At 36.0% G+C, this 19,574-nt stretch overlaps 1 protein-coding gene across 1 annotated transcript in view; it reads left to right on the top strand.

Annotated features, from left to right (window-relative positions):
- The window catches only part of SEL1L2 (SEL1L2 adaptor subunit of SYVN1 ubiquitin ligase), a gene marked incomplete at both ends in the record, with an annotated part of 108,793 nt that overhangs the window by 37,226 nt on the left and 51,993 nt on the right, over positions 1 to 19,574 (top strand). Inside the window, one exon of the mRNA XM_081292781.1 lies at positions 8,509 to 8,677. Coding sequence (XP_081148907.1) covers positions 8,509 to 8,677 — 169 coding nt within the window. The remainder of the gene's footprint in view (positions 1 to 8,508; positions 8,678 to 19,574) is intronic.

The following is a 19,574-nucleotide window of genomic DNA, read 5'->3' as shown; positions in this document are numbered from 1 at the left end:
CAGGACTCACATGGCCTGGTATTTGCTCTTTTTCTGAACTTTGACCATTCTTCCCATTGCTTGCTGCATTTCAATCACCTTGGCCTTCGTGCTGTCTTTTGGGGGAATACCCCAATATATCCCTATTTCAGGACCTTTGTACCTATTGTTCCCTCTGCCAGGGATGATCAGGTAGATAATCATATAGTTTATTCCCCTCAACACACACTTCATCAGATATCTACTCAAATGTTTCTCCCTTAATTTTTCCCCCTAGGTCATCTGTCTTAAATAAAACACTTCTTTGCTTTCAAATTTCTTATTCTTTTTGGATCCTCATGTGTACCTCACTATATCTATATCATTGTTAGTTATTTGACTCCCACTGGAAGCTAAGCTGCAAGAATCCATGCCTTTTACTTTTGTTGTTGTTATTTGTCTCAGAGATGTAGATATCTCTTGATTAGTCTCTAGAATTTAATAAAGGTTTGATAAATATTGGTGAATGGAATAATTAGCTATACTTATTAATACTTGTGCATTACATAGCAATACTTGTATCATGGAGTGATAGAAACTATCAGTACCTCTAGTAAAAGTTAAGAAAAAGAGGTGCTGAAATTAATTAATATTAATAAAATTAATTAATTAATAAAATTAATTAAAAATATATTACTGGAGTTTTTATAATCCACTTATCCACTATACCATGAATATTTAAAATGGTTATATATTTAATTATAATTTTCTGCTTCTTGAATTTAAATGCAGAATAGAAGTACAGACTCTAGTATGTACCAATTCTTAATGATATCTGAATTTATAGAAAGCTACCCTTGTAATGTAATGTACTTAGGAATTAGAAATTTTACATTGGCACTATATTATTAGTATCACTTGCATTATTTTTTTCCCTTTTTCCTTGCTACTCTACTACTTTTCACATTTCAAAATTATCCTTAGATATCTCTAATGTTGTTGTTTTGAGACATTAGAAGGTAGACGTGCAAACACAAAAGAAATCAATTAGCAAACAAATGGCAGCTGACTGTGTTCTTTCTGCCACATCACTGCCTTGTGGAATTTTGTCATCCAGTTAGATGCTGCTTTGGCCTTTGTTTGCTACTTCTTTGGTGACTTCAATAATCTATTTTTAATTTGCTCATTTTTCAGAGAGTATTTTTATTTAGCAAAATTTAGTGTGTTTCACAGTGCCAAGGAACTGTAACTATCTGGGCAGAAGTGAGCCAGGAAAAAATAAAAGGACTCAGACAATTAAGGAAATCAAGAAATATCTTTGATCATTGAACCCTAGAAAAAGTTGCCAGGCATGGTGGCACACACCTGTAATCCCAGAGGCTGGGGAGGCTTCGACAGGAAGATTGTGAGTTCAAAGCCAGCCTCAGCAATGGCGAGGTGCTAAGCAACTCAGTGAGACTCTGTTTCTAAATAAAATACAAAATAGAGCTGGGTATGTGGCTCAGTGGTTGACTGCCCCTGGGTTCAATCCCCAGTACTACAAAAAAAAAAAAAAAAAAGTAAGTCCCTGGCAGGCAAAGAACCTTTACCTTCCATTTCTTCTTTAACTTCTCACCTATTTATGCTTTGCAAAGAATGAAACTCAGTTCCCAATTCATAACAAACACAATTCATTTTTACTCCATTCTTAGACACATGCCTCCTGTTTTCTATATACAGTATACTTGTATAATTTGGAGAGAATATAGGTATGTGGGTAGGTAGGAGGAAACTTTGATTCCCTCTAAAATTCTCTCCTGCCTCCATTCTTGTCCATCTCTGTAACTGGCTCATCCAGTCAAAAAAACCATGAAGTTATTTTTGACTTTGTCATTTCTTACCTGTATATCCAATCCACCTGCAATATCTATTTGGCTATTTCTAAATAATACCCTAAGTTTATCTCCATTGTTTCTGCACTCATTTGAGTCACATCATCCCTCACCTAGTAGTTGACAGCAATAGTCTCCAAACTGTTCTTCCTGTTCCCACTCTTAATGCTGTGCAATCTGTTCCTCACATGTCAGCCAGAATGGTCTTTCTTTCTAAAATGTAAATGAGAGTGTCACTTAAAACTTTTCAGTGGCTTCCTCATGTGCTTTGAATAAAACACCAACTCCTTACCATGTTTCTGTTTGACATAACCCCCTACCCTTCTCTGTGTCTTTCTTTTATAATTATCTCAGTTCACACTCCTTCAGTCACTTACATTCCTTAATTATATTCCTGGGAAAACAAGTTTGTTTCTATATTAGTATTCCCCAAAGCTCAGTCCTTGTCCCTGATGCCAATCCAATAACGAGGACGTGGTTTTGAGAAAAAGGAAAAAGTAGTTTTATTGCTTTGCTAGCAAAGGAGAAATACAGAGGACTCCGGACCCAGAGGCTATGATTCTGCCCATCAGCTGGAACAGGAGCTTTTAAAGAGGTGGTTCAAAGGCTATATTTCACATGTTCTCTGAGTTGTAATTTACTTGTTAATTTGGGAAATAGTCATTTCTGAGATTTTCTGGTGCCATCCCCAAAGTCTTTCCTGTGGTGGGTGTGTGCTCAAGGACAGATAAATCTGCCTAAAATGGGGAAGAAAGGTAATCCTGTTTCCCCTGAGATTAGAAAGGGGGAGATATTATTGTGTAGGAGGGAGACAAGAAGAGAAGGAAACATGTTTGTTTTAAAAATAAATTGTAATGGCAGAGCAGCAAGGACTATATATTCAAAGCATAAAGTGAACCACTGTTACATTTGAGTATGCACTTTCTCCATATTTACATGGTATTGCTTTCGTGTCTTTAAATTTTTGGCTGCATAGTCATCTTTTCACTAAAACTTTCATTAGGCACCAAATCTAAATTAGCTAACATCCCCTCTTCTCCCTGCATTTTACTCTTTACATATAATATCTTTGTTTTATTCCCTTAAAGTATTGATACCTGATACGAACTTGATTATATATTTGTGTACTGGTTACTGTCTTCTCACAGACAAATGGAAACTCTTTAAGATCTGAAAATATTTATGCCCGCTACTATCTCTTCAACTACTAGTGGGTGCCAAACATGAATGGGTTGATAAATGAATCAGTATTTTCATATAGTTGTCAGCCACAAGTTTGCTTCATTACTTGATTATTTTCCATTTGCTACTTCTCAAAAACTATTTGAGGAGACTATTAAAATCCCTTTATCATCACTCACGTTATTGTGAAATTCTATTAAAGAAAAAGTATGTGATTTGGGCGTTAACTGAAATTTAGCATCAAATGCAGCTCAGGCAGCAAAAGGAGCTTAAGAGAGGTTAAAATTGCTGTTCAGTGTCTTTGAATAAAATCAATCAAAAAATGTATGGCATGTAAGTATTTTCTACTAGTAAAAAGGTTTTTAGATATTCTTCTTAAAAGATTTAAAAAAATGTATTTCAAAAATACAAATAATGTTTACTGATTTACCAGATTTCATTCACTGAGGAACAGGAACAGAGTGAACAGTCAGAGGACATATGTTCTAGTTGTTTAGAATCTGGAAGAGAAACACAGATACATTTATTTACACAGAAAATATATACAGTCCATATAATGATAATAATAGCTAATATTAACCAAATGCTTACTACTTACAAGGTTCTTCACATAGATTAACTTACTTGGTCCTTACAGCAGCCCAATGATGAGATTTTAAACCCCCATTTTATAGAAGGGTAAACTGAGTCAAGGGGGTTAACTTGCCCATAGTTAGACACAGCTAGTACGTGAACAGCCAATACTATGAAGATAATATAAGTGCAAATTTTAAAAATCTATAATTCATGGGGCTGGGGATGTGGCTCAAGCGGTAACGCGCTCGCCTGGCATGCGCAGGGCACTGAGCACCACATAAAAATGGATGTTGTGTCCACCGAAAACTGAAAAATAAATATTAAAAAAATTTTCTCTCTCTCTCTTAAAAAAATGTATAATACATTTATTTTGAGCACTTAGAATGGATTTTTGTGGATATCTATTCATGTATTAGCAAGAACTCAGATTTTTTATCTTTAAAAGGCAAAATTGCATGTTGTTTTCAGCATATAGGTAGTTAATTATAATCCAGACAAAACAATGTAGAAACCTCTAAGTCCAATGTCTAGCATTAGAACGACTGATTTTTAAACTAGAAGATTTTCTGCATGCTAATACAGTTTTTAATGTTGTTGACTTCAGGCAAAGTTTATAGGAGTGGTTCCTACTTTGGGAATAACTTTAGGCACAAAAACAAAAACTATGAGTTAGCCACAAATAAATTAAGATTAAATGTACAGAAAGATGAATTCTAACCTTTTTTTCCTCAAAGCTCACTGATCTTTTAGTGAGAGAATGTTCCTAACATTCCTGACCTTTAAGGAAACAAGGAATTTTTCCCCAAATAAAGAAATTCACATGTTCATTAGGTTCCCCTCTTCCCAAGGCACTGTATTGGTGTTTTGCTCTCGGGAGGGGTGTTTTTTTGTCAGAGGAGTTGTTTTTGTTACAGGCAATGAGCACAGGGTGCTCCACCACTGAGCTACATCCCCAGATCTTTATTTTTTTATTTTGAGGCACAATCTTGCTAAGTTGTTCAGACTGACCTTGAATTTGTGATCCTCCTGCCGCAGTCTCCCGAGTTGTTGGGATTACCCGTGTGCACCACATGTGGCACACTCTATTTTAAATGACAGAATAAAAAGTGCAAAGTGTCCAAAATGAATTGAGTAGATAAAGCATGAATAAATGATGTAAAATAATGTTGCTTTAGAGATTATAGAGCAGTGAGGGTCTGCTAAACAAGAAGGAAAGACAGCACAAGTTCAGAAGGAAGGAAATTGGTGTGGGTTGCAAGGATATAGGAGGGACTTGGAGAGAAGGAACTTGAGTTGGGCCTTGGCACGGGAGTAATATTTAGCATAGTAGGTAAGAAGAGCTATGAAAACTATATAAGCAAAGGCAAGGAACATGTACTATTCAAGGAACAGTGAGTAGAAGAGTTTGGCTGTTGAGGATGTTCATGTAGGTGTAGGAGTAGTAAGAAATAAGGTCACCATGACATTTTTAGGGCAGACTGAGGAATCTTAGCTTTTGTGCAAAGGAGTTTGAATTTATCCTGTAGTTACTGAGGACTGAGGGCTTCTAAGTGGAGAAAAATATGTTCAGATGGGATGCTTGAGAGACACTCATTCAGCATGAATCTTGAAGATACAAGGGAGTGAAGAGGCAGTAGACTAAATGATGAGGTAAGAGACTAATGAAATACAGCTTCAATTGATTAAATGGGTCTTGAGAGTTTAAAACCATACTTTAACACACTACTTTTGGGTTTGCTGTTTGAAAACTGAAATATACAAGTCCTTTATCAGAAAATTCTGTGAGCAATACTTCTGAAATATATGCAGAAAATAACCACTATCACTACTTACCCTCCAGTCATCTTCTTAATGTCACTGTCAACAACTTTCACCTGGTTTATTTCAGTTGCCCTCCTCTCTTTCCTACTTTATTTCCAACATATAGTGTTTCCACTCGGCAGCCAAAGAATCCTCCAGAAATCTCCCATTCACATAGAACATCATTCACAATTCTGAGCCTGGCCTCAGAGCTGTCTCTCTGCCTCATTGCTCATCATTTTCCCCTCCTAACTCACTCTGCTGACACTGTGCCGTCTTCCTTGCACATCTATGAATAAATGACGTAAATTAATCATCTCTTGCATGACTAATTCCCTCCCTTTTCACAGGAGACTACTCAAATGTTATGGGAGGATCTGGTCCCTAACCATCCTGCATTAAATAAAACTAACTCTTATCACTTCCATCTCCTTAAGTGTTTTTTTTAAATGTCATTTTATCAGTCAACTATAATTTTTCCCACTAGAATATCAACTTCATGATATCCTCAGCCCCTAGAACAGGGCCTAAAATAGATGCTCAACAAATACTTGTTATTGAATTGTAAATCTTTGGATGCTTTGGAAAGTCAGAGAAAGCCTCTTGTCTTCCAAGGGACCCTAATCCTTGCTTTACCTCATTATTTGTCCCACTCTTAACGGTTGAGAGAATACCAGTCAGAAAACTGGCCTCTGTAAAAAAAAAAAAAAAAAAAAAAAAAAAAGATGTAGATATTAGAAAACTATAAGCATTTGCCAGCTTGGATACTACTTATTTTTAAATTGAAAAATGAAATGCCCCTCTTTTAATGGCAATAACATGATAATTCCATATGCCAGAGAATGCAGGAAGCTCATCAAAGTTCATGTTATCTTCTTTCCAATCTCTACATAGATTATACTTCCCAGCAGTTACATGGGGACATAGGACTAAGTTTCATCCAATGGAAAGTGATTGAAAACACGATGTACCACTTTCAGGTCTGACCTATTAAAGAATAGAAAACAAAGCAAACCAAATGAAACAAAAGCCCTTTCTGAAGATTACCTTTTAGGCTCTTTCTTTTTCTGCCTTCTAAATATTGGAACTCAGGGAGACCTTGGAATTCACATCTTGAAGCTGGCATAACATCTGCCTGCCTAAGATCCTGAATGACAGCATGCAGTGAACTAATTGACTTGAACACCTGCTTGCTGATTTTGAAACAATATATACTGTGGTTTTATTTGTTAGGATGCCATATTTGGAACATACTTATACTAAAAAAAAAAGTCTTTGTTTATTTGAAGTCCAAATAAAACTGGGCTTTTTATATTTTTATTTGCTGAAGCTGTCTACCCTACAACAAGAAGAATCCCACTCAAAGTTCTTACATACCCACATCGAAACTTGTACGTGGATGTTATAACAACTCATGATAGCCAAAAGGTAGAAACAATCCAAATGTGTATCATTGGATAATCTACATAAGGAATATTATTTGATCGTAAGAAGGAGTGAAACACTAATACATGCTAAAACGTGCATTAATCTTGAAAACATTATTCAAAGTGAAGAAAAGCTGGTGGGGGGAGGGAGGGAGGGAGGCGTGTAGAGAGGGAGGGAGAGAGGGAGGGTGAAAGAGAAAGAGAGAGAGAAAAAAACTATATCATTCCATTCATATGAAATTTCAGAGTAGGAAAATCTATAGAGATAGAATATAAATTAGTGTTTGGGGCTGGGGATGTGGCTCAAGCGGTAGCGCGCTCGCCTGGCATTCGTACCGCCCGGGTTCGATCCTCAGCACCACATACAAAGATGTTGTGTCCGCCAATAACTACAAAATAAATAAATAAATAACAAATTTTAAAAAAAGAATATAAATTAGTGTTTGCATAGAATGAGAATAAGAAGGATGGTGGATTAGAAAGGGTAATAGTTAATGTATTTATGATTTCTTCTTAAGGTAATAATGGTGTTCTAAAATTGACTGTGGTGATAGGTAGATATTCCAAAAACCACTGAATTGTATACTTTAAATTAATTTATAGTATGTTAATTATACTTCAATAAAGTTGTTTTTTAAAAATCTTTACATGACTACATATCTTTACATGTTCTGGCCCCTGGATCAATGCTTTTTTGTCTTTGCTACCACATAGAAAATATTTAAGTACTGCAGAAAATGATTTTAGGGAGAGGGAGATTAAATTATAAGACAGTGGGGCAAGGAGCAAAAAGAAAAACTTGACTCTTGTTAGAAGTACTAATGGATAGAAACTTTTAAATGTAACTTATCTTGTAAATGTACATATGTAAATCATGATTATTTATCTATAAAGTTTTAAAATTTCCTCTTAATATCAGCATTATTTTCTACTACTCAAAGACAGCCCCAAACTCATCACCATAATTAAAAGAGATTCATTATGTAACTTTTGAAAAGTACATTGGGGAAACATGGGGTTTTATTTTTTTAATTAATTATTTTTATCTATCTATCTATCTATCTATCTATTTATTTATTTAGGTAGCAGGGATTGAACCCAGGGGCACTTAACCATTGAGCCATTTCCCTAGCCCCTTTTTTTTATTTTTTATTATGAGACAGGGTCTCCCTAAATTGCTTAGGTTCTCAGTAAGTGTTGAAGATGCTCTTGAACTTAAAATCCTCTTGCCTCAGGCTCCCAAGCTCTGGGATTGTAGGTGTACACCACCATGCCCAGCTAAAAAAAAAAAAAAAAAAATTAATAGTCACAATTCCTTATATATTTCTTAAAATGTGTAAGGCAATATAAACATCTTCATTTTTTTTCTAGCTCACACAATTGATATCACCATGACAACTTACCAGTGGAAGAGTACATTTGTTAAATTCTCCTACTATTTTATTTATAACATTCAGCTCCTAATGCTTAGCTCTGCAGTTCAGATGACAATGTAATAGGTTTAAAAGGTTTTTATGTGTAAAACATATGGATTCCTAAAGTGAAGTAAGCCACATGTCATTTTTACTTGAATAAAAAAGCAAGAATTAGAGTAATTACATTAAGCATGTATTTTTGTCATAAATAGATGAATTTTTCACTTTCTGGTTTCATTTATAAAAGTTTGAAATTAACAAAGATATTTTTCTTTGTAGGTATCAGTGAACGAAATTAAACAATATTTATCACATATATTGGAACGAAGAAGATCAAGGAAAGTAATCAATAAAAGAGAAAATCTTTTAGGAAAGAAAAAGAAGCAACACAAATTAAAAATGAAGGGAATTCAAAATGAAGACTTCTTGAAGAGAAACAAAAATCATTGTAAGTAGAATATCCTCTGCCATATGATTTTAAAATGACTTCAGGTAATCGAAAGTCAAATTTTAGAGCTGCTTTCTGAGAAGTCTTAGGATATAGTAGTAAATACATATACACACAAAAACATTATATTTTGTCAGATTCTGTCCCCTGTCTTAGATTAGAATTTGTACTAATGATATTAAGCAAGATTACCAATTATTTATCATGAGGGACAAATCACCAAAATTATGTGGATAAAATAAATATTAATCAGTTATTCTGCTAATAGAAACTCAAACTTTAAAGGAATTCAAAATTAATATAGTATCCTATATTTCTAGAATAGCAATCTAAAACTCTCTCCAGTAAAAACACATTTGCTTAGTTAGATTTCTCTGCATAGATAAAGGTTGTAGAAAATATAAATGATGTCTCCATAGAGTCTATAACAGAATTTAATTGATGCACAATTAGAAATTTTTTTAATATTTATTTTTTAGTTGTAATTGGACACAATATGTTTATTTTATTTACTTTTATGTGGTGCTGAGGATGGAACCCAGGGCCTTGCATGTACTAGGCAAGCACTCTACCACTGAGCCACAACCCCAGCCCCCACAATTAGAAAGTTTATGAATTAGTTTCAACATTTGATTTAAGTCTAAAGCAGGAAAACTTTCTCTTTTTTTTTTTAAGATAGAGTGAGAGAGAGAGAGGGAGAGAGAGAGAGAGAATTTTTTAATATTTATTTTTTAGTTTTTGGCGGACACAACATCTTTGTTTGTATGTGGTGCTGAGGATCGAACCCGGGCCGCACGCATGCCAGGCGAGCGCGCTACCACTTGAGCCACATCCCCAGCGCAACTTTCTCTTTTCTAAAAGACTATAAATTTCTATTTTATTAATATCTTTTCTAAAGAGAGGAAAATTTCTTTGGGAAAGAAATTAAGAACAAATGTTTCCTAAATTTATTTTAAATCTAAATCACATACACTAAAACATTTATTTGACATAAAAACTATGGTCTGCCTTTTTAAAAAATATTTTCTTAGTTGTAGATGGAACACAATATCTTTGTTTTATTTGTTTTTATTTATTTACTTGTTAATGTGGTGCCAGGGATCAAACTCAGTTCCTCATGCATGCTAGAAAAGTGCTCTATCACTGAGCCTCAACCCTGGCCCTGGTCTGCCTTTTATTTAGCATAGTTCTACTGATTGACCTTTCTAGTATAAAGCACTATAAAACTACTTCACCTATACTTTCCCTTCTCAGGTTTCTGATAAAATGAGGAACTAAAGACATTTGGAGCAATGTTGTACAGAAACCTACCAGATGTTTGCAGACTTTCCCCCAGTCATTTAAAGTTGCCTCAACTATACATTTAATTAGATAATTTCTGTTGGCTCTACATTATCACATTTTTCCAAAGTATTTCAATGACTTTACATCAATACATCACATATTCTTTTGTACTTGTATTTAATAAGTTTACATATTGTTCAATTAAAATCTGTAATTATAATAGCAGTACAACTGGTACACACAGGTTTGGGAACAAGTTCTTTTTGTAAACCACAAGGGGTAGGAAATAGAGTACACATATGTAATAGAGAGTATCTCACCTGCTGCAAGCATTCAGTGTCCCATGGACCTCAGTAAATAGGTTGGAGAGGAAAAATGTAAAGCATTGATTGAATTGGCAAATAAGGTAAATAGAAGTTGTTTAAGAGAGATTCTGTTATTCAAAAGAGTAATGTCACCATTCAAATGAGATCTTTTTGCCATACACAGAAGTAGTTATCTTATGTCTAATAACAATATACAACAATCTAACTAATTGATCATTTTCTAAATTGTTTTAAGTGCCTTATTCAATTCATGATAAGGGGTACTTTGCTTAGCATTATAAAAGTATTTCATAGGGGAACTGGGATTCAAACTTGGATGGTATTGTCCCAAAGTCCTCCAGCTCTTAGGCATTGTGCGTTTCACAAAAACAGACTAGGATATCAAGAAATGTTAATCCCAAACTTCTCAAAATTATTTTGGGTAAATACTGAATGATATGATAAACATGCTGCAACTTCCAAATTTATTAGAAGATTTTAAGGAAAAATAAATAATGACAAATAATTGAAGAGATTTTTATTTTAAAACTAACAGCTATGGTACATGCAAGTGGATTTCAAATTCACATCTTGAATTATCAAACCTAAGACTTCAAACAAATACCTTGTCTTATAGACCTCCAGGGAATTCATTCATCACTGCTGGCTAGTAAAGTACTTCAAGAACATTTGAGAAACCCTGTCTTATAAGTCATAATATCCACTCATCAAGATTTACATAAATTAGGGCTGTGGTTGTGGTTCAGTGTTAGAGTACTTGCCTAGGACATGTGAGGTACTGGATTCAACCCTCAGCACTACATAAAAATAAATAAGCAAAATAAAGGCATCGTGTCCATTCACAGCTTAAAATTTTTTTTAAATTAAAAAAAAGATTTACATAAATTAGAAGATATGTTGTTCTGACAGAAGCAAATACAGAAAAGTGATTGTTGCTAATAAGAGCAATAGACAGAAATTGAAAAACGAGGGATTCCAAAGGGGGAGATTAGTTTAGAGGCTTCTGGATTCTTATTGATCCTCATTTCTCTTTTTCTTGAGATTCCTGATTTAACCGGATTTTTACATTTTCTAAATCTTTATATCTTTAAGGGTATCCCTCCAGCCACCTTTTATCTCCAAAAGGCTGGTTCACTGCTCAATTGAAAATTTGGCTCCAGCAAGAACCTGGAAATACCTACAAGCTTAGCTACTTGAAGTGTGAATAGGGTTTTTATAGAAAACAAATGACACTTTTAAATGGAGTCACTTGAGAAAAGTTTGATAAAGGGATTTTTTTTCTAAAGTTGTTTATAGGATGTAGGGAAACCACAGTTTCCCTTGGCTAATAATAGAAATGGTATCACAACCTCTGGATAAGTCCTAAAAGACCACAGGACAGTAATAGTTACTGGAATGCTGAAAAAGAAAGCAAAAGCATATAGACAAGGCTCTCTGACAGAACCATGCCCTTGGGTCACCAGACAAAGCCAGACTGCAGAGACCACACTGGGAAGTCAGGGAATAAATATCCCTCCCTCCCTCTCTGCCTACCCTTTATACCTCCTTGCTGTTGCCTTTGGCCAAACCTACCCAGGACTGTGAGGGGATGGGAGAACATTGGTGTGGTTCATCTGAGCACAGGACAGGATGGAGTGGATCTAGAAAGGTAATTGGAAGACATTTAACACACTGGCTTTTCAGACAGGACAGATTAGATATCACAAACTAAAAGGACAAATGGCTTTTATGGGCATACAATATTCCTTTTTTTTGGTACTGGGGATTGAACCCAGGGATGCTTAACCACTGAGCCACATCCCTAGCCCTTTTTTATGTATTTTACTTTTTTAGAGACAGGATCTCACTGAGTTGTTTAAGGCCTCGCTAAATTACTGAGAGAAGTATAATTCTTAAAGACAAAATGACAGACCTTTAGAGTAAAAAGAGAACTTCAGAGGTCAAATAGTCTGATACCTTTTATCAGGTATCCCTGGCATTATGACAACAGTTTTACTTAAGTACCTGTGATCTGACCATATCATACAAGGCAGCTTGTGGTATTTTTTTTTTTAATATTTCTCTTTCTTACAAAGTTCTTAACTTACATTGAACTAAAATCAATTCCCAACAGTGCTCTTTGTCAGTGTTAAATTATGGCAGTTGGAGCTAGATATAACAATCCTGATATAGACTGGCCCATATGGAATACAGTAGAATACAGTGGAGTTGTGCCTACCTCACCAAGCATTGTGGCTTGTGCATATTGGTTTTTAAGATCCTGTTAGTTATTTTTGGTGCCAACTCACAGCAATGAGGTATAACAAATTCAGGGCAAACTTAAACCTTTTCTCACTTAAAGAGTTTTAAGCCAGTGTATCAGTCAGGGTGTGTTCAACCAGACCTGGGAGAGACAGAGAGATATACTAATGGATTCATTATAGGAGGTTGGCTTATATGATCATGGAGGATGGCTATGCAAGTAAAAAATCTGCAGAGTGGGTTGTTAGGAAAATCAGGCTGAGACCCTAAGGCATGAACTGAAACTATTGTCTATAGGTGCAATTTCCACCTTCATCCCCCAGGAAAGCCTCAGTTCCATTCTTAAAGCTTTGCCACTGATTGAATCAGGCCAACTCAGTTTCTCCAAGATAATCTCCATTTGATTACAGATTTTAATCAGATTCACAAAATACTTTCCTACAGCAACATCTAGATTAGTGTTTGATTGAACAACTGGGAACTGTAGCCAAGCCAAGTTGACACACAAAATTGATGATCAAGCCACATATTCCCTAATCTTTATGTGTTCATGTAAGCCTTTCCTTTTTTCTTTCTTTCTTTTTTTCCCCCTTGTGATCCTGGGGATTGAACCCAGGCTTTATGTATGCTAGGCAAGTGCTCTACCACTGAACTATACTTCCAGTCCCCATTTAAGTTTTGAATTTAAATGTAAGGTTTATGCCTATTAAATTTCACTGTGATGGGGAATGTGGGTCAGTGGTACAGCCTGCACTTAGCAAACTCAAGGGCTTGGGTTCAATACCCAACACCACAAAAATGAAAACTTTCACCGTGTAATTTTTGGATTTTTTTTTATTACATCAATCAATTCATTGCCTTCTAATCTTTGACTCAAGTTTCTGTTAGAAAGTTAGCAAGATAGGGCCAAATTTATAGAGTCTAAGAGCCCATAATAATCTACCATACATCTCTAGAATTATACTTACCTACTGATAATCAGATAGAAGTCTACATGTAATGAAATTGAGAAAATTTTGTTTATCAGAATGCACTGTATAGCATGCATGCCTGTGTTTGGAAAGCTGCCTTAATAACTATGTGTGGATAAAAGGAGGCCAGCATCCCCTCCTGATCTCCCACCTCCCTCCCACACAGAAACTTCATGTCAGGTGGTGCTGATTCTTCAAGGATAGAAAAAAATCACTCTGCAGAGCCACGGAGAGGAATTTATTCATTTTGCTTTTGAAAAAGTAAGAAGAAAAGAATGGGACAAGAAATATGGAGAGAGCAGATATAAGGAGTCAGAAAGAAGATAACTGTGCCAAAGTTGGGGAACCCCAATTAATATTTTTAAATCAGCCATGCCGTGAGCATCATAGCTGTTTTTTATTCCTGTGATAAATCACCTTCTCTTTCTGTTTTGTGAAATCTTAAGTCTGCTTTCTTCATAAATGCTTTGTAAGAAAGAATTTTCTTTCAGAATAACTCAAAGAGATGTTGATTTTTACTGTGGACCAGTGTGATACAGTCCAGGAACAGTCTTACAAGTGAGAAATCTTGGAACAATCTTACAATCGAGAATCAAGAGTTTAAAAAGGAGGAAACCATGAAAAAAATAACTTCCCTAGGGAATTCAAACTTCACAAGCTGTGGGATATAATCCTTCACATGAGGGTTATACATGATTACCAAGCTTACTAAAAATCTTGTTGAACTCTATTCTCATTTTAACATTTAGTACGCACGATATAATTTTTAAAATTGGATACAGGTATTCAATATAAATCCTATTTCCCAAGCCTGTGGTCCTTCACAAAAAAACAAATGAGACTTAACCTAATCTGTTCTCAAAAATCTTTCCTAATTCTTAGTGATCATATCACCTTAAGTGAAGACTCACAAATCACAGATAATATGTTCTAGAAATTAAAGAGATTAACGTTAAACTGAAGTTTCTAGAATATGGCATATATATTTCCACTTCTTGAAAATGGGAATTATTCACCAATTTTGAGTCCTTTGCCAATTGTCCCTTAACCTAGAATTTTTCAAATGTAACAAATAGCCTTTGTACCTCCATTACTGAAAAACAAGATCTGTCTCTGGTGCTACATCTGTCATATAGTTAGAATGACTAGATATTTGCTAAATTAAGTTGAGTTGAATTCTTGACTAGATATTTGCTAAATTAAACTGAGTTGAATTCTTCCTGTCTTGAGCGAGGGTGCAAATAGATCTCCTGACTCGATGCTCAGCATTCTCTCTATAATATACTATAGTATACATGCTACATAAAAGTAATAAAGCCTCACATTTTAGAGCATACTTGAATGATGTTTTATACTTGAACACGATGCTTTCCCATCTTTTCCACTCAGGGTATTTTAACCATTTTTTTTTTTTGAGTCAGAATTTGGTCTTAAAAAGTAATTTACTTATTAGTTTGTTAGTAAGACAAATCAATAACCAATCATGCAGTAGAAACAATGGAAGCTATTCCTGTAGGCCTTTGGAACACTACCTTCCATTCCTTCCTAACTGGGTCCTTTCTGGCATTCCTGGGAATTAATCATCATTGATTTTAGTGATCATACCCAGCACTATTGTTTGAGGGGGGTGTTTGGAACCTTGTCTTAAGCCAGTCTTGGCATTCCTTTTTCTCACTTGTAAGATTGTCACCGAAAACTTGGTCTTGTTCCCTTTGCCAATTTAATAAGGAGAACACCGTTGTGAGAAAAAGGAAAAGATTTATTGCTTTGCCAGCAAAAGAGAAGCACAGGGGACTCCAGTTCCAAAAGTTCTATTTCAGCCCATCAGGGAGAACAGAGGGCTTTTAAAAAAGCTCTTTAAGGGGCTGGGGATGTGGCTCAAGCGGTAGCGCGCTCGCCTGGCATGCGTGCGGCCCGGGTTCGATCCTCAGCACCACATACCAACAAAGATGTTGTGTCCACCGAGAACTAAAAAATAAATATTAAAAATTCTCTCTCTCTCTTCTCACTCTCTCTTTAAAAAAATAAATAAATAAAAATAAAAAGCTCTTTAAGGGCTGCATTCCAGGTGGGTCCTGATGGAGGGGTCCCAGGTGCACCCTGATGGTGTGTTGAAATTCACTTGTTATTTGGGAGATAGTCACTTCCTAGATCTTCTGGTGACATCTCCTTTTTGTGGTGGGTGTGTGCTCAAGGACAGATAACTCTTCCTTCGTTGGGAAAAGGTAATCTTGTTACCTGTTTAGGGAGGGTGAGAGGGAGAATTGGAAAAGAAAACATGTCCCTTTTAAAATAAGCAATGAGGGCTATATTCAAAAGGTGAAGTGGACCACTATTACAAGACTAGCTAGACTGTTTATCATTTGCATTCACTCTATTGATATCTTTCTTTTCGTTTTTTTTTTTTAAGTATTCACAGCAGACACTGTGAAGTACTGTGCAGACCCTTCTTCAATGAGGGACTCCCTGCTCAGTTGCTGGGAGTGCAGTCTGCAGACAGCCTTCAGCCACTAGTTGGCAAAGGGACTGTATTCAGATGTAGAATGCTGCACACCCAAGGTTACTTCTCCCTAAAGACAGCCCCTTTCCAAGGGCTGATCAATGCAGATTACAAAGGCCTCACCCTACCTGGGACAACTCTGCAAGTCCATTTTAGCTCCAGAACACTCTGGAGGGTCAACCAGTGTTTTGTTGAACCCTCATCAGTTTCTTCTTCTTCTTATCCAACTTCTTCCCAGATGTGGTTCCCTAAGGCACTTCAACAGAGAGTGGGGAGGGACAGGGAGGAAACTGGAAGTTAAGGATGAGCAGCATCCCTCTTGGAGCACCCTCTTGAGCTGGAGGGGTTAGCCCCAAAGACATCAGCCAGGCTTAGGTTGGTACAGCGTTGAACAGTAAGAGTGTTTTTGATAGGTGTCAATCCTTGGTGCTGGGGTAAGCTTTGGGGAAGGAAAACAAAAGGAGACAACTATCAAGATTTTTTTTTATGCTACAGGAGAACAGGGTGGAGGATGGGGTTTGGGGGCCATGCAGAGGCAGTCACAAAGACATAGCTGCCTGACACTGCTACAGAGTTTAAGGGGCTGGACCTCAGGGTTACAGATCAAATAGGGACTCCCAATAGTGTTAATTTCAAATTTCGCCTTGTCAGGGCTTCTCACCTGCCCTGCACCAAGGTGCAAGCTGTACCCGATTCTGAGAAGGAGTAACAAGACTCAAGCCTTCCAAGAGCACTTCTTAAACACCTGGACTCTCAAAAGTGTGCTCATCAGGGATCCAACTTACTCAACTTTCCTATTATTTAGTGAACATTTTTCTTCAAATCAACACACAGTTACATGTAAATGAATTGTTTTAAAAAGAAAACTAATAAACATCTTCCATGACAGCAAAATAGTGGGCTTAATCCAATATGAAACTCCTCCTGTTATAAATACCTAAAAAATGAGGCCCAATGTCTACCAAAATTTTGTTTTGTTTTTCCAAAGTAGAAATAGTACATGCACAGGCTTGAGACAGACTGCCTAGACTTAAGTCACCATCTAATGTATACCAATTACATGACCTTGGGAATGTTACTAAATCTCTGCCCACATATCACCTCATCTGTAAAATGAAATGATACCCCCTTTCTCTTATAGTCAGTGAGAAGTAGAGACAGATAAGAAAACTGTCTGATAGGTGCTTTGCAATCATTAACTTCCATTATATTATATATATGATTATATCATATCATATTTGATTCTTCATTTGTTATATAAAATATACTTTTGCTAAATTAGGAGTTTTAGAACAGTGAATTAAATACTTGCAAGTCCCAATCCTTGTTATTTCAAGTTTTTTCTTAGTAGATATTTGAAAAGGAATATTTTTTTTTCTATTTATAATACAAGTAGTCTACCATTTCCCAGCAATATCACCGGAGGTCTTTACGTTTGACAATAATGATCTGGAGACAGTGTGAATAAACTTTGTTATTGTAAATATTTGTGCTCTATTCAAGTGTATTTGAGTTGATTGCATCTGTATCTGACTAACCTTGCTGAGTCATTCTTTCTTGGATGGAATGTTATTTTTAGTAATGGATCGTTATTCTGCCTCCTTATCTGGTATTTTATCTTCCGGGCACACATAAGGGCAAATGTGAAGAGATCTTCTGATGCAGTATTCTGAAAATCAGAAACTAAAGTTTTGTTTTGTTTTTTAAATAAGATACAATTGGAATTAGGTGAGAAGGCTACAGTACACCTGTGTAGAAAAGATTTGCTGCAAGGGGGGAGAATTTCCTACTTTAATATCTTTGTTTCATTTTGTAAATGCTTTTGATTTTTAATCAGACTCAGATATTCATCCTGTAGCTCATTTGGTAGTCCCTTTTGTTGCTAATGATCCTTTATATAGTTATGATGTAAATATAACTTGAAATTCAAAATAATAATTTTATTTTTCTGTCAGATTTAGAGGCTATTTATTTATTTTTACTTTCTTTGAGTGTTAAGCTTTTAGGATTTTGTAGAGAAACATAAAAAGAGAGTGAGGAACACAGGACAGAGCAAAGAAAAGAGCAGACCAAAGCTAGGGTTTCAGGAGAAGTTAGATCTTTGAAGAGTGGATTATATTGGAGAAATGCTTTAACCCATAGCAAGGGAGTTGGGCTGTTATAACCCCTGCATCAGTTACTAAATGGCAACAGGTCACCACCAGCCACACTGGGGATTAAGCAGCTTGTTGAAGACCTTGCCTTATTTCCTAGACCTTCTCAATTCCAGTCTTCTTTGTCTGCATTTCTTCTTGGCCACATTCAGGGCTAACCAATGTGATTTCAAACTCTAAACTCTAAAATAACTGTCTCTGATCAGAGACAACTTCCTGCCACTCTGTTTTTTCTCCCTTTCTCATACCAGACTGGCCTTCACCTTCATAATGACCACGAGTCCTCCCTCCTACTCTCTTTCCATGCCTCAGTCCATTCCTCTCACTATCACTTTTACATCCAGTCTGGACCACATAACCAACCAGGTCTTTCACTTCATTTAAGCCACATCAACCTATCCTTTTATACCTAAGGTTCTTTTGCAGACAGGTTTCTTCAAATGGAATACTTAATTTCACTTTCTTGGCTTGACAATTCCTACTTACCTTTGGACAGCTATTTAAAATGTCACTTTCTTTAGAGGTCTTGTTTCATGTAGCCAGGGGACAATGCATACAGTGGAATTTTGTTATTTGGGGGCTTCTCGCCATCTTTTTTGCCTTTCTTACCACCCAAATTTCCTTTTGAGGAATTGGGTCTTCCCTGTTTACTCATTTTTTTTTAAATAGGAATGTATTGAAAAGCTCTGTCATCCTTAACCAGGTCTGTCAGACTCATTTTCCATGGAGTCTGTGGCAGAGAGGGGAACATCCTACAAGGACTGAGTCTAGTCCATCTAGCAGCATCTGCCTCTCTACCTCTAGAAATTCATTGATTCTATAAGCATTCAACAGTTTCCCAATAAGTTTCTTTTTCTAAAGTTAATTGGATTAGGTTTCTGTTCTTTACAGAGAATCCTTTTGTGCTCCCACAGTGCCTTATTATATGTAGTGTCTACCACACAGCACGGCAATGTTATGTAAACAAGTCTGTGTTTACTGACAGACTGAGACAGTGTCCCGATCATCTGATCATCTTGTTATTCACAATATCTAGCATTATGTCTAACACATAGTACATGTTCAATACTTAGCTGATCAAATTAATAAATGAATGCATGACATAAAACAAGTTGTCTCTAGCTTTCTTTTCTCTCATTAATATCTGAAACAAGCAATTGGATCCTTTTTTTTCCCCAAAGATTTGTTTTTGGATTTTATTGAAGATGAAGATTCTTCCTGAATTCCACAGCGATGGTGGCATGATTAAGGAATACACTTGATTAGAAAAACTTTAAATTGAATTGCCAGCAAGAGAAACCACAGATTCCCAATGCTCCTATTATCCCATAGAGAGGTGATCTGGGTCCAGGGATCAGTGGATTTACCTAGTTGGAACGTTTTCCTTACTTGCTGCTATCTTAAATAGAGATCTGGCACACC

The sequence above is a fragment of the Spermophilus citellus genome (assembly GCF_964194105.1).
Source record: "Spermophilus citellus genome assembly, chromosome: 4".
In the NCBI taxonomy this organism is placed as follows: domain Eukaryota; kingdom Metazoa; phylum Chordata; class Mammalia; order Rodentia; family Sciuridae; genus Spermophilus; species Spermophilus citellus.
Note: the sequence above shows the minus strand (reverse complement) of the source record. Positions and strands in the feature narration are given on the sequence as shown.